We start from the raw sequence: 18,376 nt of genomic DNA, 5'->3' as shown, positions 1-18,376 counted from the left end.
AAAGCAACGTATAAAAACTGACGCAATAAAAAAGTGTGTGTGTGTGTGTGTGTGTGTGTGTGTGTTTGTGTTTCAGATAGAGGAGGCTTCCTCATGAAGTTGTCTAGGGTAACCTTTAGGCAGAATTCTATTTAAATATTTAAAAGACCTTTTCTATTCTTAATGTCCTTTAGCATATATAGTAATATAATCTCCCTGGATAACAATTTCAGCATCTAAGGACTTTGGCTCTCAGGAAGTTCATTCTTATATGTAAGCCAGATTTGTCTTACTATAACCTAGTCATTTAGCATAATTAAGATCTGATCTGCATTAGAAAAACGTTCATTTCTATAGTGCCCATGTATAAGCATTTTACAGACTCATCCGGCAGATGACAGAATGGAAATTTAGTTCAGTTCATTTAACTGAAGCCAAGACATCCCTGCTCTGGGTATTTTATGTCTAACCTAAATCTTCTTATGACATGTCTACCACATGGCATAATCGGTAGGGAATTCTTCTTTAACTATACTGCTGACCTTTTTTGAAAGCTTTTCTACTTGAGGCTTTTGGTTTATTGCCATTTCTCACTGAATAATCTTTTTCTTCTTGAATTTATACACAACCTCAGAAGAAATATGAAGGTCTCTGTCTTACAGATGGTATCATAAAATTAAATCTTGTAGATAGTTTGCAAATAATTAAAAAACATTTTTTGCTTTTTTCCTGTTGAAGAAACTAAATCATTTATGCCTTCTTTTCATGGAGGTTATATGATTTAACTTAAAGTCAAAACCACTTCAGCAGCATTCTAAAATGAACTATATCTGCTTTCTAAACAGGAATTGATGAAAGCTGCTTTACCTCATCTAGTTTTAATAAGAATCAAATGATACATTTTGTTCATTTAGTAGCTGTTTATTGAGCATCTATATACTGGTAGACATGATGCTAGACTTAGGGGGTGCAAAAAACATGATCCCACTCTTCAGGGATATTACTAGCTAGATTTCACTTAGTAATGGGCAGGCAGATAAATGAATAGATAATTATAATACCATATATTAAGTATTACAAGACAATATAGCATGTGGTTAAGAACATGGAGAGATATGTGTTCAAATCCCTGCTCTGCTACCTACCAGCCATGCAGCTTTGGGAGTGTTACCTCTGTGAGCCTCAGTCTCTTCTCTATAAAATGGGGATTGTAATGATATATACCTCATAAAGTTGCTGTGAGGATTAAATGAGGTAACATGTAAATGTGCTTCATTCATAACCTGCTACATAGTATGTCCTCAATAAATGTTATTTGCCAAATACTTAAGGGAAAAAGTTACACCAAAAATGAAAAATAGGGAATACTTCCAAAATAATTATAGAGGCCAGTATAACTAGAGGCCAGTGTAGTACCAACCTAACAAGGACATTATAAGAAAGCCATATTACAGACCAATCTCTCATGAACAACTCAAGTAAAATATTAGTAAAATATTTCTTGTAACATTAGAAGAAAAAAGGTGTAAGACTATGAGAGCACAGAGACTGTGTTTTGAACACAAATTTGGGGGTATGATGTAGCAGAAGGACAAGGAAGACTTTCTGGGCTGTGTTTTGAAGGATTAGAAGCAGTAGTATGAGAGAAAATGGGAATTGGATTGGGGAAAAGAATGTATGGGAATTCTAGGCAAAGGAACTAGCACTGTAAAAGCAGTGACTCTTGAGAGAAAATGACACTTCTGATTTTGATGAGATTGGGCCTAATGTAATGGCATGAGGTGAGTCTTAAGAAATAAGGAAAGATGAGATCATAAAAAGCTGTGCCATTTGAAAGAATTTGGATTTTATCCTGAAAACAGGAGCCATTTAGAGGCATTGTGGGGAATAGATAACATGACTAAAACTAGATGTTAGGAGATTATTGAAGTAATATACTTAGAAGATGAGAGGTAAAATTGATTTTTTAAAAAAGGTTATTATGTATTAAACCCTTACTGTGTGTCAAGCACTGCACATAGATTATCATCTCATTTATTGATAGACAGTCCTGCAGGCTAGTGGTAGCTACCATTCATTGAGTGTTTACAATGTGCCAGGCATAGTGTTGAGTGTTTTAGAGGCATTAGGTCATTTCCTCACTTCAATAACCTTATGAGGTAATTTTTATTCTTTTCATTTAATAGATGAGAAAATGAACCCTAGAGAGGTTAAGTAATTTGCCTGCATTTAAGATCACACTTAGCAATAGCAGAACCGAGATTCAACCCCAGATTTATTTGACTCCATCACCTAACCTCTTTCGTGTCTGTAACACGGCCTTTCAGATAAGCCAGGGCTGGGGAGGCAATGAGGAAGAGGTGGTGTTAAGAGCATAAGAGATAAAATTGATAAGATTTTGTTAGAGAATTCAAGTATCAGTCCCAAGTTTATGGCTTAGGCAACAAGGTACATGGTATACAATGAAACAGATTTGCCAGGAAGGAGGTCGGTAGAGGTGGACAGGATACGTTTAGATTGAAGCATACCGGGTTTGATGTGCTTAAAGGAAATCCAAGTAGAGAGTCTAGTAGGAAATATTAAGTTCTTTTTAGTAATGATTTCAGAAATCACTAAGGAAGAATACTATCAGAATCAGAAAATGAGGAGGAGAAAAAGGTTGAACAGAAAAACAGGATCAGCAGGCAAAGATTTAGACCATTAGATTAGACCTCAATCCTGTTGTGCCAAAGAGGAAGATTTCTTCCTCCTCCTTGAGGAGTTATTTTTCTAACAGGTTACCTCTCTTAACCCTGAAATAAACCTGTTTCTTAATCTTGGAAGCAGAATTCCTATTATTTGAAAGTATTGGTGTTGGCCAATTTCTGTGATTGCTCTAGAAGAAAGAATCCATAGAGCTAAAAAGATAGCCTTCATTTTTGGTTCCAGGTCTCTGTTTTAGTTAACTGTGTAAAGGATTAGTGTGGCTTTATCATATGGCAGATGATTGAGTAACAAGGAGAATTTTTGAGTTGTTGAAATTATAAGAATATATTTTTAATGCAGTTTGCCTGTGATATCACTTTATTTTCAGGAGTCTCTTCAGAATGTAAATATTGATGTCTACTTGTTTCGTTGTGCAAACACCCTGGGTAGCAATGTTTTATATTCTTACTCCTTTAAAAAAATTTTTTTTTCAAATCATAGTTGACATTACATTAGTTTCAGATGTACAGCATAGTGGTTAGACATTTATATAACTTATGAAGTGATCCCCCCATAAATCTACTGCCCACCCAGCACCATACATAGTTATTACATTATTACTGACTGTATACCCTATGCTGTACTTTATATCCCTGTGACTACTTCGTAACTGCCAATCTGCACTTCTTAATCCCTTTACCTTTTCTCTCAGCCTCCCAACTGACCTCGCCGCCGCCCCAACTCACCAGTCTGGCAACTAGCAGTGTGTTCTCTGTCTGACTTTGTTTCTGTTTTGTTAGTTGGTTTATTCTGTTCTTTAGACTCCACATATAAGTGAAATCATATGATGTTTGTCTGACTTATTTCACTTATCATAATACCCTCTAGATCCATTCATATTGTTTCAAATTGTAAGATTTCATTCTTATTTTATGGCCAAGTAATGTTTTGTTGTATATATGTACCACATCTTTATCCAATTATCTATTGATGGACACTTCTATTGCTTCCATATCTTAGCTCTTGTATATGAAATGTCCTTCTTTGGCTCTTGTATAGCTTTTGTTTTAAAGGTTATTTTGTCTGATATAAGTACTGCTACCCCAGCTTCTTCTTCATTTTCATTTGCATGAAATATCTTTTTCCATCCTTTTTCTTTCCATCTCTGTGTCTCCCTTCCTTCTTCCTGCCTGCCTGCCTGCCTGCCTTCCTGCCTTCCTGCCTTCCTGCCTTCCTGCCTTCCTTCTTTCCTGCCTTCCTTCTTCATTCCTTCTTGCCTGCCTGCCTGCCTGCCTGCCTTCCAAGAAAGCAGAGCTTTATTTAAAGAAATGGTGCCAAGCCCGGAGACACAGGTGAGCTAGTACTCAAAGACCTGGCTCCTCTTGACACAGGTGAGCTAGTACTCAAAGACCTGGCTCTTATCTGAAGTGAGCCTCTTGTAGGCAACATATGTATGGGTCTTTTTTTTCTTATCCATTCAGCCACACTGTGTCTTTTGATTAGAGCATTTAATCCATTTACATTTAAAGTAATTACTGATAGGTATGTAGTTATTGCCATTTTATTATTCATATTTTTTATTTTCTTCCCTTCTTAAAAAAGTCCCTCTAATATTTCTTATAATACTGATTCAGTGGTGAACTGCTTTGGTTTTTCCTTGTCTGAGGAGCTCTTTATCTGTCCTTCAATTCTAAATGATAGCTTTGCTGGGGAGCATAATCTTGGTTATAGGTTCTTGTTTTTCATCATTTGAATATTTCATGCCAGTCTCTCCGGCCTGCAAATTTTCTGCTAGGAAATCAGCTGACGGTCTTATGGGAGTTCCCTTGTACGTAATTCTTACTCCTTTTTACAGAAGTCTGACACTGATTTCAGATACGTTTCGGCACACCGGAGAACCGCTATAATTGTATTCATGTCAGTACTCTGGAGAAAAAAAATCCGTATATTGACATGTTGATTTATGACCTAGTTTAGTTTCTATTGTGTATAAGTAAAAGGTTTATTTATGCAAGAGACCTTAAAGATCTCAGAGAAGAATAAAAACTTGTTTATATCAGCTTTTTAAATTAGCTTTGTCATTTTTGATTTTATGATCCTTTCTGAAACTACTGCATGGCAGGAGTTCTTAACATAAGATTCTGACCAAAGCTGTGGATTTTTTTCCCAGAAAAATAGCTTTGAGACATGCAGGTGAAGATGTCAGATTGGTAGGTGGTTAAATAGGTTTGAATCTCAGGTGAATGGTCAGTGATGGAACTGTAGCTTTATGAGTTGCAGGTGGTAGTGGATGGTCACTGAAGCAGAGGACATATGTAAAGTCACCTGGGAAGAAGGTAAAGAGTAAGAAGTGGAGAATGCCTGGATATCTTTTATTTCTGTTCGTGTACTATGACTTTGAAGGGTCACAAACTATTTTAATATCTAAGATTTTTTGCTTCCTTAAATTAATTTTTGTCCTCTCGGGTACAATATTGTCCCTGTTGAGAATGTATGTGCTAGATGGATTAAATGACCTGTAAGTTACCATTGACCTAGAGAGAGCTGTTTCAATGGAGTGATTAATGGGTCTAAAAGCCATATTGGAGTGGGTGAGGAGTACAGGCAATAGAGACAAAGCGTAGATAACTCTTAAGATTTTTGACTGGAGAGTATCTGATTGCATCATTTCTAGTAACTCCTGTTATTAAGACCTAAGGTATCAGCATTTGAAAAACAATGCTGACCTGTTTCCTTAAGCTCTTAGTTTACTGGTATGGAGAATAATTGATATAGAGAATTATACCAGTGACTGAGCTATTCTGTTATCATTCTCTTGGGTCCATTTAAATTTCACCATCGAAAGCCTCAATTTGATTAATTATGTACAGAAAAATATTTTTCCATTTGCCTTTTTCACAAGGTAAGAAGTTACTGAACTAAGCAAATATGAATGTCCTCAAAATACTTTTCTTTACTGGCTCTCTTTGAAATAAGATATCTATGTATGTAGATCCCTAGCCAAGAGCACCTGTGATCTTAGCCGTGCCTTCTAACTTTAGTACTTTTTAAGTATGCAGGGAGACATATATTTTAAAGTCAATTGTGAATGAGCATGTGCCTGTTTTGGCTTCTCCCTACATCACTTTTCTCACATTCCTGGGACACTGCCTCATATGCTTTTAAATTTTGATCTTCACTAATATAAAAACATACCTTTCTGCCCAAGTTGCAATAATGACATTTCTCACCTCTACTCTATTACAACTTTATATTGCATTTGAGTTTGAATCCTACCATAAAAGCTATGTTTACGTTCTATAACCTTTGAGGAATACTCAATTTAGACTTAAGCAGTTGTAGCTCGGGAAAGAATAGCAAGTGGGGAGAACAGTTGTAAGAAATCCTTGTTTAAAGTGGGCTTGTCACTCTGCTAGATGTGGCCAGTGATTAGCTGTCAGAATCTGAATGGACTTAGTTCCTCATACAGCACAACTACCATATCTCTTGTACTGTTTCAGTGCTTGATGTTTTAGCCTTCGTAGGACGGCTTCCTGGTTTCCAACATATACTTATGTAAATCTAACTAAAAGGAAGGCCTTAATCCCGCTGGAGTAAATAGCCTGCCATGAATAGATAGAAGCCCAGAATTTTCAGCAGTCCATGATTTATTGAAGAGGTGTAGTGTGAATTGACATCATACTACTGTTTAGAAAACAACAGCTCATTTGTTTCAAAGTAATTTTTAGCAACTAAAATTATCAGCGTATGTTTATTAGCTCTAGTCTTGAGTCAGTCGTATTTCTTAACAAAAACTCTTAGGTTTCTGATGATTTTCTCAATTAGCTATGTATTTCCTCCACTTGTGGTTTTTTTTAAATAAGCATAATTGAAGTTCAATAAGCTGCACATATTTCAAGTTTAATTATATATTTCAGTTTTGACCTATATATGTCAAAACATCAAAGTTTTTATATACTTTGTATATACTTTATATATACATATATATGTGTATATATGTACACACACACACACACACACACACACATACACATACACATACATACATGGAACCACCACCATAGTCAAGATAGTAAGTGTATGTATCCTTCTTAAAAGTTTCCTCATACCCTTGGTAGTCCCTCTTTTCTGCCCTCCCTGTCCCCCTCCTCCCCAATCAAACTCTGGTTTGTTTTAGGTGACTATAGATTAGTTTGGGTTTTCTGGAATCATACAGTGTATATTCCTGTGACCAACAACTTTTACTCAGAATAACTATTTTGAGGTTCATCCCTGTTGTGTGTATTAAGAGTTCATTCTCTTTTGCAACTGAATGGTATTCCATTGTATAGATATACCACAATTTGTTTAACCATTCATAGGTTGATGGACATTTGGGTTAGTTCCAGTTTTTTTGTCTATTACAGTGAACATTTATGTATGAGTCTGTGGAAGTATGTTACCTTTTCTCTTGGGTAAATACCTGGGAGTGGAAAGGCTGGATCATATGATAGATATGTAGTTCATTTTTAAAAGAAACTGTTGCACTGTTTTCCAAAGTGGTTGTACTATTTTATATTATTGCCAGTAGTGTAAGAGAATTCAAAGCCCCTACATACTTACCAACACTTGGTATGGCCAGTCTTTTTTATTTTAGCAATTTGAATAGATGTGTAGAAGTATCTCACTGTGGTTTCAGTTTGCATTTCTTGAGTGACTAAAGCTCTTGAGCATCTTTTCAAGTGTTTGTCATCTGTACATTCTTTTTGGTGAAGTGTCTGTTCAAACCCAAATTTTTAATATGAGTTGTCTTATTTTGAGTTCTTTAATATAATTTGGATACAAGTCCTTTGTCAGATATATGCTTTGTAAAAATTTTCTCCCAGTCTGTGGCTTTCTTTTCATCTTAATATTGTCTTTTAAAGAGCAAAGGTTTTAAATTTTGATGAATTCCTTTTTTTTTCAATTTGTTTTTTTAATAGATTTAACTTTTGGTGTCATATTTAAGAAATCCTTACCTAACCCTAAAACACAAAAAATTTTTTTCTTGTTTTCTTCCAAGAAGATTATCATTTTAGGTTTTACATTTATATCTGTGTTCCAATTTGAGTTAATTTTCATATATTGTGTGAAGTTTATTTCTTTTGTGTGTAGACATTCATTTGTTGAAAAGGCTATTCTTTCTCTACCACATTACCTTGGTGCATTTGTTAAAAATCAGCTATTGAACAAATAATAAAAGAAGATTGGTAAGCTGAACTTCATCAGAATTAAAAACCATGAAGAAAATGAAAAAACTACAGAATAGAAAATATTTGCAAATCATATATCTGATAAGAGACTTATATTTAGAATATATAAAGAACTCGTACAACTCAATAATAAAAAGACAGCCCAATTAAGAAGTGGACAAAAGATTTAAAAAACATTTCACCCAGAACAAAGGATTCAAATAAACATTTCACCCAGGAAAATATACAAATGGCTAATAAATACATGAAAAGATTCTCAACATCATTAATTATTGGGGAAGTCGAAACCGCAATGAGATAACACTTCAAACACACTACAATGGCTATAATAAAAAAAAGACAAGTAATAAGTGTTGATGAAAATGTGGAGACATTAGAATTGCCATATGTTGTTGATGGGGAAAGTAAAATGATAGTTACTTTGAAAAACAGTTTCACAGTTTCTCAAAAGTTTAAACATAGAGTTTCCACGTTTATCAGCACTTTCACTGCTGGGTATATAACCAAGAGAACCGAAAATGTCCATCCACCCAAAAACTTACACAAATTTTTTATAGCTGCATTATTCAAAATAGCCAGGAAATGGAAGCATTCCAAATATCCAAAAATGGATGAATAGATAAGTAGAATATAGTATATCTATACAGTGGAATATTGGCAATAAAGAGGAACGAAGTGCTGATACATGCTACAACACAACATGATGGACTTTGAAAACATTATGCCAAATGAAAGAAGCTAGTCACAAAAGGCCACATATTGTATGATCCCATTTATATGAAATGTCTAGAATAGGCAAATATCTAGAGACAGCGATTAGTGGTTGCCTAGGGCTATCCGGGAGGGTGTGGAGAGTGACTGTTAATGAGTACAATGTTTCTTTTGGAGGTGATGAAAATGTTCTCAAATTACATTGTGGTGATGGTGAACTTTATGGTATGCAAATTATATCTCAGTAAAGGTGTTAAAAAATCAGTTATTCGTATATGAATGAGTTTATTTCTGGACTTTGTTTTCTGTTCCATTGATCTACTTGTCTCTCTTTATGCTAATACCATAATGTTTTGATTAGTTTTGTAGTAATGCTTGAAATCAGGTAGTGTTAGCTCTCCATTCCCACCCACCAACCCCTGCCCTGCAGAGTTGTCTTGGCTATTGTAGGCCCTTTGAATTATAAAATCAGTTTGTCAATTACTATAAAAAAGCCTTCTTGGATTTTGATCGTGATTGTGTTGAATATATAGATAATTTGGAGACAATTGACATCTTAACAATGTTGAGTCTTATAAACCTTGAAGAAGCCATCTCCTTTATTTAGCTCTTCTTTAATCGTTTTTCTTAGTTATAGTTTTTAGCGTATAGTTTTTTAGCGTATAGTTATAGTTTTTCACATCTTTTTTCAGATCTATCCCTAATTATTTCATATTTTTGATACTATTATAAATGGAACTTTTTAAAATTTCAATTTCTGACTTTTTTGTTGCTAATATATGGAAATGCACAGTTGAGTTTTGGATATGGATCTTGTACCCTGAGACCTTATTAAATTCAATTCCGTTGGATTTTTTAACATAGTGATCATCTTTAAACAAAGACAGTTTCAGTTCTTCCTTTTACTCTGGATGTCTTTTATTTCTCTTTCTTGCCCGATTACACAGGCTAGAACCTCCAGTAAAATACTGAATGGAAGTAATGAAAGTGGACAATCCCTGATCTGAAAGAGAAAGCATTTAGTCTTTCACCATTAAGTATGATATTAGCTGTAGCTTTTTCATAGATGCCATTTATCAGACTGAGGAAGCTTCCTTTTCTTCCTAGTTTGTTGGGAATTTTTATCAGGAATGAATGTTAGATTTTGTCAATTTTTTTTCTCTCTAGTAAAATGGTCATACACACACATACACGTACACACAGTTGACCCTTGACTACATGGATTTAGATTTGCATATAAGTGACCCTCACAGTTCAAATCCATGTTGTTCACAAGTGTCAACTGTAGTTTTTCTTTTTTCAGTTTGTTAATATGGTAAATTGGGTTCCCAGACTCAATTCCAACCTTGGAGGAGGGGTCCCCGACACCAACAAACAATTCTCAAACGCCAGTAGGGTGTCCAAGAATTCAACTAAATTCTGACACTATTCATAGATAGCATCAGGTTCTATAGGTTAAGGGTTTGGTCCTACAAACAGCACCGCCCCCGCCACCCCTTCAGATACCAGTCACAAGCCCAGGCTGTTTTGTTACCTTTGCTTTTGACCAACCAGCTACAGACTGGAGGTTTGGTTTCAATGACCTACTTCTTGGCGACTCAATTCAGGTGCCAGGTTTTTATCTATACTTCCTACACCCTGTTCTCCTTGCTAGAGAGGCTCACAGAACTCAGAGAAACATGTTACTTACTAGATCACCGGTTTATTGTAAAAAAGGAGGATGTAACTCAGGAACAGGCAGATGGAACAGATACAAAGGGCAAGAATGTGGGGAGAGGCGTGGAGCTTTCATGCCCTCCTCAGGCACACCACTCTCCCTCATCTCCACATGTTCACCAACCCAGATGCTCTTTGAATTTTTATGGAGGATCATTATTGATCCTCCATAAGTCATGATTGATTAACTCATTGGCCATTGGTGATTGATTCAATCTTCAGCCCCACTCCTCTCCCCAGAGGTCAGGGGGTAGGACTGAAAGTTCTTACCTTCTAATCACTTGGTGGCTCCACTGGCAACCATCTCCCACCCTTAGGTGCAGTCCAAAAGTCAACTCATTAACATAACAAAAGACAACTTTGTCACTCTCATCACTTAGGAAATTTTAAGTGTTTTAGGAGCTCTGTGCCAGAAATGGGGACGAAGATCAAATATATATATTTCTTATTATAAATCACAATATTACATATGATAAATAACATTGTTTGATTTTTGAATGTTAAACCAACCCTGTGTTCCTGGGATAATACACTTTGTAATAGTGTATTATCCTTTTAATATATTCTTTGATTAGATTTGCTAAAAATTTTGTTTAGGATTTAACTCTTGTGTTTTAAGAGATACTGGATTGTACTTCTCTTGTAATATCTTTGACTGATTTTGGCTTCTGAGTGATGCTGGCCTCATAGAATGAGTAAGGAAGTAGTCTCTATAATTTTTTTGAAAGAGTTTATGTAGAATTGGTATTATTTCTTCTTTAAATGTTTGGTAGAATTTACCAGTGAATCCACATGGTTCTAGACTTTTCATTATGGAAAGATTCTTAATTTTCCATGTTGATAATAGACAGGGCTATTCAGGTTATCTATTTTTTTCTTGATTAAGCTTTAGTAGTTTGTGTCTTTCAACAAATTTGTCATTTCATCTAAGTTGTCAAATTTATTGGCATAAAATTGTTCTTAGTATTCTCTTATTCTTTTAATATCTGTTTCTATGAATTTGACTACTGTACACCCTCATATACATGCAATCATACAGTATTTCTCTTTTTGTGACTTACTTCACTTAGTAGAACATCCATATTATACATAGCATGTGACAGGATTTCTTTCCTTTTTAAAGCTGAAAATATTAATATTCGATTGTATACACACACACACACACACACACACACACACACACACACACACACCACATTTTGTTTATCCATTCATCTGCAGATGGACATTTGGGTCGTTTCTGTCTCTTGGCTATTGTGAATAGTGCTGCCATGAACATGGGTGTGCAAATACCTCTTCCAAACCCTGCTTTCAGTTCTTTTGGACATAGTCCCAGAAGTAGAATTGCTAGATCATATGGTAGTTCTATTTTTAATTTTTGAGGAATATCCATATTGTTTTCCAAAGCAATGGCATCATTTTACAATCCCATCAACAATGCACAAGAGTTCTTTCCAATTTCTCATATCCTTGCCAACACTTGTTTGTTTTGTTTTTTGATAGCGGCCATTCTAATGTGTGTGAGGTGATAGATCATTGAGGTTTTGGTTTGCATTTTTTAATGATTAGTGATGTTGAGCATCTTTTCATATGCTTGTTAGCCATTAATAGATCATTTGGAGAAATGTCTATTCAAGTCCTTTTCCCATTTTGTAATTGGATTATTTTCTTTTTTTATGCTTTTTATTTTTTTGGATTATTTTTTTTCTGTGGTTTATTTTGATAATTTCTGTTGTGCTTCTAGATTTATTCTCAACATTTAATTTGCTGATAATCCCATCCATTGTATTTTTTTATAAAGACTTTATTTTTATTGAACAGTTTTAGGTTCACAGCAAAATAGAGAGGAGGGTACAGTAATTTCCCATATACTCCCTGCCCCCCTGACATTAAGAGCCTACTGCATTATCAGCATCTCCCCCTAGTGTGGTACATTTGTTACAATGATGAACCTACACTGAAACATCATTATTACCCAGAGTTTATATTAGGGCTCACTCTTGGTGTTGTATATTTTTGGGTTTGAACAAATGTATAATGACATGTATCCATCGTCATAGTATCATACAGAATAGTTTTACTGCCCTAAAAATTCTTTGTGCTCTGCCTACTCATCCCTCTTTCCTTTGCCATCTCTCAACTTCTGGCAACCATTGGTCTTTTCACTATTTCCATTGTTTTGCCATTTTCAGAATGTCGTATAGTTGGAATCATACAGTATGAAACCTCAGATTGGCTTCTTTCGCTTAGTGATATCCACTTAATTTCTCCAGTCTTTTTTATGGGTTGATAGCTCATTATTTATTAGCACTAAATAATATTCCATTGGCTGGATATACTACATTTTATCCATTCATCTACTGAAGGACATCATGGTTGCTTCCAAGGTTTGGCAATTATGAATAAAGCTTCTATAAAAATCAATGTGCAAGTTTTGTGTGGATATGTTTTCACCTACTTCGAGTAAATACCAAGTAGCATGATTGTTGGATCATATGGTAAGAGAACAATTAGTAAAGTGGCTGTGCCATTCTGCGTTTCTACCAGCAATGAATGAGAGTACCTATTGCTCCACATCCTCGTCAGCATTTGGTATTGTCAGTGTTCTAAATTTTGGCCGTCCTAATAGATGTGCAGTGGTATCTCATTTTAATTTGCATTTCCCTGATGATATATGATGTGGAGCGTCTTTTCATATACTTATTTGAAGTCGAGTAGTGTCTGTCTTCCAACCTTGTTCCTCTCCTTCAATATTGTGTTGAGTTTGGGACTTTTGCCTATCTGCATAAACTTTAGAACCAGTTTGTCAGTATTTATAAAGTAACTTGCTAGGATTTTTATTGGGATTGCATTGAATCTATAGATCAGGTTTGGAAGAACATAGACAATTAGGGCATCTGTGAACAAGGACAGTTTTGGTACTTCCTTCTCATTCCTTAAGTCTTATTTCCTTTCTTGTCTTATTGCATTAGCTAGGACTTCCAGTATCATGTTGAAAGGGAATATGAGAAGGGAAATCCTTGCCTTGTTTCTGGCCTTAGTGGGAAAATGTCTTGTTTCTTACTTTTGAGTATGTTATTAGCTATAGGTTTTTTGTAGCTATTCTTTATCAAGTATAGGAAGTTCCCCTCTATTCCTAGTTTACTGAGGGTTTTTTTGTTTTTTGTTTTTTTTAATCATAAACGGTGTTGGATTTTGTCAGATGCTTTACCTGTGTCTATAGGATCATATGATTTTTCTTATGTAGCCCATTGATGTGATAGATTACATTAATTGATTTTTTTCATGTTGAAACAGCCTTGTATTCTGTGGCATATAATTTTTTTATACATTGTTGGGTTTGATTTGTTAATACTTTTGAAGATTTTTGCCTCTGTGTTAATAAGAAATAACGGTCTGTAGTTTTCTTTTCTTGTAGTATTTTTCATCTGGCTTCGGTAATAGGGTAATGCTTGCCTCATGGAATGAGTTGAAAAGTATTCCTTCCTCTGAAAGAGATAGTAGAGAATTGGTGTAATTTCTTCCTTAATTGTAGAATTTACCAGTGAACCCATCTGGGCCTGGTGCTTTCTGTTTTAGGAGGTTATTAAAGAAATTCCATATTTTAATAGATATAAGCCTCTTCTCTAGTGTACTTTACATCTCAGAAATTATAGTCTTCATCTTGAGAAGTTTGATTTGTTTCTTTATATCTTAACTTTATGAACATACAGACTATAGTTTTAATGTCCTTATGTGCCAATTCTAATAACTGTGAGTTCTGTAGATGTCTAGCATTATGTTTTTTTACCTTATTGGTTGCTGGATATCTTTATATTCTTATAAATTTTCCCGAGGTTTGGTTTGGGTTGCAATTAAGTTACTTTGGGGCTTTGCTTTACAGTTTGTTAGATGTGTCTGGAGCAGTGCTCAGTCTAGGACTAATGATTATTCCTCACTACTGAGGTAAGATCATTGTGAAAACACTGCCCAAGCCCTGTGCATTATGAGTTTTTCAAGTCTGACTGGTGGAACAGGCATTATTCCCTGCTCTGCGTGAACACAAGGCACTGTTCCTTGTTACCCTTTTGGATGGTTCTGTCCCTCGCCTCAGGTCATTTCCTCACATATGTGCATAATACTCTGCTGTGTCTTAGAAGGAGACCTTCTCTAGATCTTTGGGGTTATCTCTCTGAGCATCTCTCTCCTCTTTGGTATTATGTCTTATGAACTTTAGTTGCCTTTGTGTCCCTGGACTTTTAGCTCCATCTCCTCGACTCAGGGAGTCCACTAGGCTGCACCTCAAGTGCTCTGCCTTGTACCACGGCTTGGAAATTTTCAAGGCAGTGAGCTTGACAGTTATAGGGCTCACTTCGTTTATTTTCTACCTGTCAAGGATCATTGTCTTTTATTGCCCGATGTCCATAATCTTGAAAACCATTTTTTTATTTTTTTTTTATTTTTTTTGTATTTTGTCTGGTTGGTTGGTTGATTGGTTGGCTGATTTTAGCCAAAAGCAGGAGTTCTTTCTACTTGTAGTTTTAACCCAAGGAAGCTCTTATACTTGGATTCTTACAGAAAAACTCTTGTTAGTAATCATTGGCCATATAAGCTATAGGATAAACTCAAATCAGTTGGCAGGAGTTTTTGAAGCTATTCTAGGGGTGTTAAACTGATTTCGTGACTCCCTTTTTCTGGGAATTTCTTGAGTTATTTGGACCTAGAAGATAATTCAGAATAATGATTTTATGAAATTCCTCACCATGTTATGATTTTATTCTCAGAATTAAGAAAAAGAAAGAGCAGCAACGTTATGCTGAAGAGCAGAAGCTGTTAAGAAAGAACTTTTCTGAAGAGCCATCTTCAGGGGAGAAGATGAGTGAGATATTAGCCCAGCTACACCTTGAGGAAATAAAAGGAGCCAGAGAAAAACAGCAACAGAGAGAAAAGGAATACCAAAGGTACTTTGGTACTTTGAAAAGTTTCGCATGATATCCTGGCTCTAGAAGAGACTTATTAGGAAGTCATTGTTCTCTCTCCCTCCCTCCCTCCCTTCCTCCCTTCCTTCCTTTCTTTTTTTTAGGCGAGGCAACCCTTGGTTGACCTTACAGATTGCAAGGATCTTGTCAGTTTACAATCCCTTATTTTTTATTTTTTACGCCTATAGCACCTGATCTTCCTAGGTGGTCTCCCCTCCAAGTACTAACCAGGCCCGACCCTGCTTAGCTTCCGAGATCAGATGGGATCGAGCTTGTTCAGGGTGGCATGGCCGTAGACTCATTTTCTTTATAAGAGTTGACTGTGTCTGCTCATCCTTTTGGGAGTATAGAACTTCACCAAATTTCTCGATTGCTTGATACCTCTTGAAATTAGCACTGCTTTTTCCCAGTGCTATTTCCCAGTACAAAGAGGAAGAGTAGGCACAGAGGTGTGGAATAGCGTTAACGGTTAAAGCTAATAGTAAAATAAAGACTCATGCTCATTCTCTTTTTAGCGGTTCACTTTGCCTGATCATACTGAATTTTTATAGATATGTAGATGCTTTAAGAGCCCAAATCCAAGAGAAAATGAAGCTCTACAATATTACTTTACCTCCACTATGCTGCTGTGGTCCTGACTTTTGGGATGCTAATCCTGCTACTTGTGCCAACAACTGTATTTTCTATAAAAACCACAAAGGTAAGTTTGTTAAAGGAATGGCTGGGGCCTGGTGGCAATTAAAGAAAAAAGTAGTGACTATAGAAATTTAGCATTTATTGAGTGCTTACTATATATCAGAGACTTTACAAAACAACCCTGAGGCAATAGAAATAGTTATAGCGAGTTATATTTGTCTTTGAGATACTATCATCTTGTCTTCATTATGCTAGGGGAATATTTCCAGCTCACTCACTGTTAGAAGACTTGGGTTCCAGATTCTCCTGTAAATGAAGACCATCAGAGCTTGCCTTTTATGACCGTTAAGTTAGGCCTCTGTCCAGTCGAATTCCCTGTTATACAAATACTTTAATGTTAGCTAACACAGGCTTTTTACCATATATGCCCACATTAGACTGCCAGTTTTGCCAGGGGACGCTGAGAAAAGTGAGGACCAGTATGAACTCTGCCTTTATCAGGAATCCCAGCTGAGGAAAATGGGGTCCTTCCTAATGTTTCTGTTTCCTGTCCGTCCTGGAATGTATTGGTTTACATAGTGTAGAGATCGTGTAAGCTTCATGCACACACTGGAAATACTGCACATATTTGTATTCCTAGTCCCCATCTGTGTGATAGGAGTTTCTTATCAATCCTGTGAGTTATATTTTCAAAATATGACGCCATTCCCCTATTCTAAAAACCTCTAGGTTTTTACCATATGAAATGTATGCCATATTTGGCATAATTTCTTTCTTGCTCCAGGCAAAACTCCAGTTTTATTAAACTTGCTATTGTCATACACCAGTATGTGTCACATTTTTTTGTGAGGTACCGTTTGTACCTCACACACTCATTTGTTTGTGTAGAATGCCTTCTTTCCTTCTCTGTTATAAACCTTCAAGACCATCTTATATGTTACCACTTCTGGACAGCTTTTTCACCCTCTCTTCATTTTTTGTTCATTCCGAACTTTATTCTGTGACAACATTTTATATATATATCTCTGGTTTGGAAGTATTAGACTGCAATTTAATTATTTTGTGTCCATCCTCTCCATTATCTTTTCTGTCTTCACAGAGTGCTTGGCATGTAGTAAGTACCCAGTAAATGTTTATTCAATAAGTAGTTAAAGTTAATACCTATGAGACTGGGTGGAGAAGCACTGCTAATGGGAAAGGGATCGGGACAGTTGTTTAGAATCTGACTTCATCACTGTGCAAACCTTCCTTTGCAGCATATACCCGGGCACTGCATTCAGTCATCAGTTCCTGTGATATCCCTGAGGGGAACTCAACTCTTCGAGCCGCCATTCATAATTTTGCTTCTGCGCACAGACGGACTTTGAAAAATGCGCGTTAAGAATCTAAAATCAGCCTTCACTTAAAATGAGCCCTGAGAGATTATATAGGAAAAGCCGTCAAAGTGTTTAAGATGCATAATCGTGAAAGAAAGACTGCCCCACATAACACCTTTTTCTGTAATTAAATGGGGACCATCGTTTCAGTCTCCACCTTGGGACCAAAATGGAAAATTGACTTCTAAACTTGTCTTTTTGCTGTGAACCATAATGGAGTCTATTATTTTAAAAATGATCACTCAGACCAATAAGGTTTCTCTTACTTTGCTCTGCTCTGATCAGAAGAGATCATGAGAAATCTTTGAGATTATCTCACTTATCATCTTTCTAAAACTGTATCTTTGAGTCTTGACAATTGAAAATTTCTAGATGAAGCAGAAAAGATGATGATTAAATAAATTTCTATCAGTGGCCATCTGGATTGCCGTTAGCTTTTCTAGTTGTATATGACAATTAAAGATGAGAAGAATCTGAATTTGATTCACATTTTCTTTTCTCAAAATCTTTCTCTCTCTCTTTTTTTTTTTTATAACTTATTACCTCTTCCCCCCATTCAGTGACATTGGACGTAAGACTCTTTATCATTTTCATTGACAAAAAAGGCAAATAAGCCCTCTGTCATTTTCAAAAACTGAATCTGAAGTCAAAGTGAGTAAAGTCCTCCCTTTTTTCCCTATCTTTAAAAAATTTGGTGAATGGCATGTATACAGAGCAGATGAAATAAAAATTGCAATAGTTAGTATGAATTTGTTATTTCTTCACAGTATTTTCTGGCACAAAATATGAAAAGGTTTAATATTGTGAATTAAAGATATACTGACAGTTTTTTTTTTTCAACTTTCTCTACTGATCATTGGTGAAGAAGCACTTGGTTGTATCTTAAAAACATCTAAACATTTAGCCAGGTCATTGAAAATAAGAGTCAGAATTACTTGTATGACAAGATTGACAGGTTATTTAACTGGATTAATTATCCAGTTCAATCAAAATCCTTAAGTAACTACATCCTTAATTCAGCCTTTAAGAGTTGTATTTTTTAACAAGTTTATAGAGATATAATTCATATATCATAAAATGCCTC

General features: G+C 35.6%; 1 protein-coding gene and 1 pseudogene across 9 annotated transcripts in view; one reads left to right on the top strand and one right to left on the bottom strand.

The window, feature by feature from the left end:
- Positions 1–18,037, top strand: part of CCDC15 (coiled-coil domain containing 15) — a 65,160-nt gene extending 47,123 nt beyond the window's left edge. For 8 of the 9 annotated variants that reach the window (XM_025049149.1, XM_025049152.1, XM_025049151.1 and 5 more), the window contains 3 exons: positions 15,086–15,262; positions 15,796–15,980; positions 17,173–18,037. In XM_025049149.1, coding sequence (XP_024904917.1) covers positions 15,086–15,262; positions 15,796–15,980; positions 17,173–17,297 — 487 coding nt within the window. In that variant the 3' untranslated portion in view covers positions 17,298–18,037. The remainder of the gene's footprint in view (positions 1–15,085; positions 15,263–15,795; positions 15,981–17,172) is intronic. The other variant, XM_025049150.1, reaches the window with a different exon arrangement.
- LOC112482544 lies at positions 15,460–15,578 on the bottom strand (annotated as a pseudogene).
- Positions 18,038–18,376: the final 339 nt, after the last annotated feature.

Source organism: Pteropus alecto, unplaced genomic scaffold (genome assembly GCF_000325575.1).
Source record: "Pteropus alecto unplaced genomic scaffold, ASM32557v1 scaffold135, whole genome shotgun sequence".
NCBI lineage: Eukaryota > Metazoa > Chordata > Mammalia > Chiroptera > Pteropodidae > Pteropus > Pteropus alecto.
Note: the sequence above shows the minus strand (reverse complement) of the source record. Positions and strands in the feature narration are given on the sequence as shown.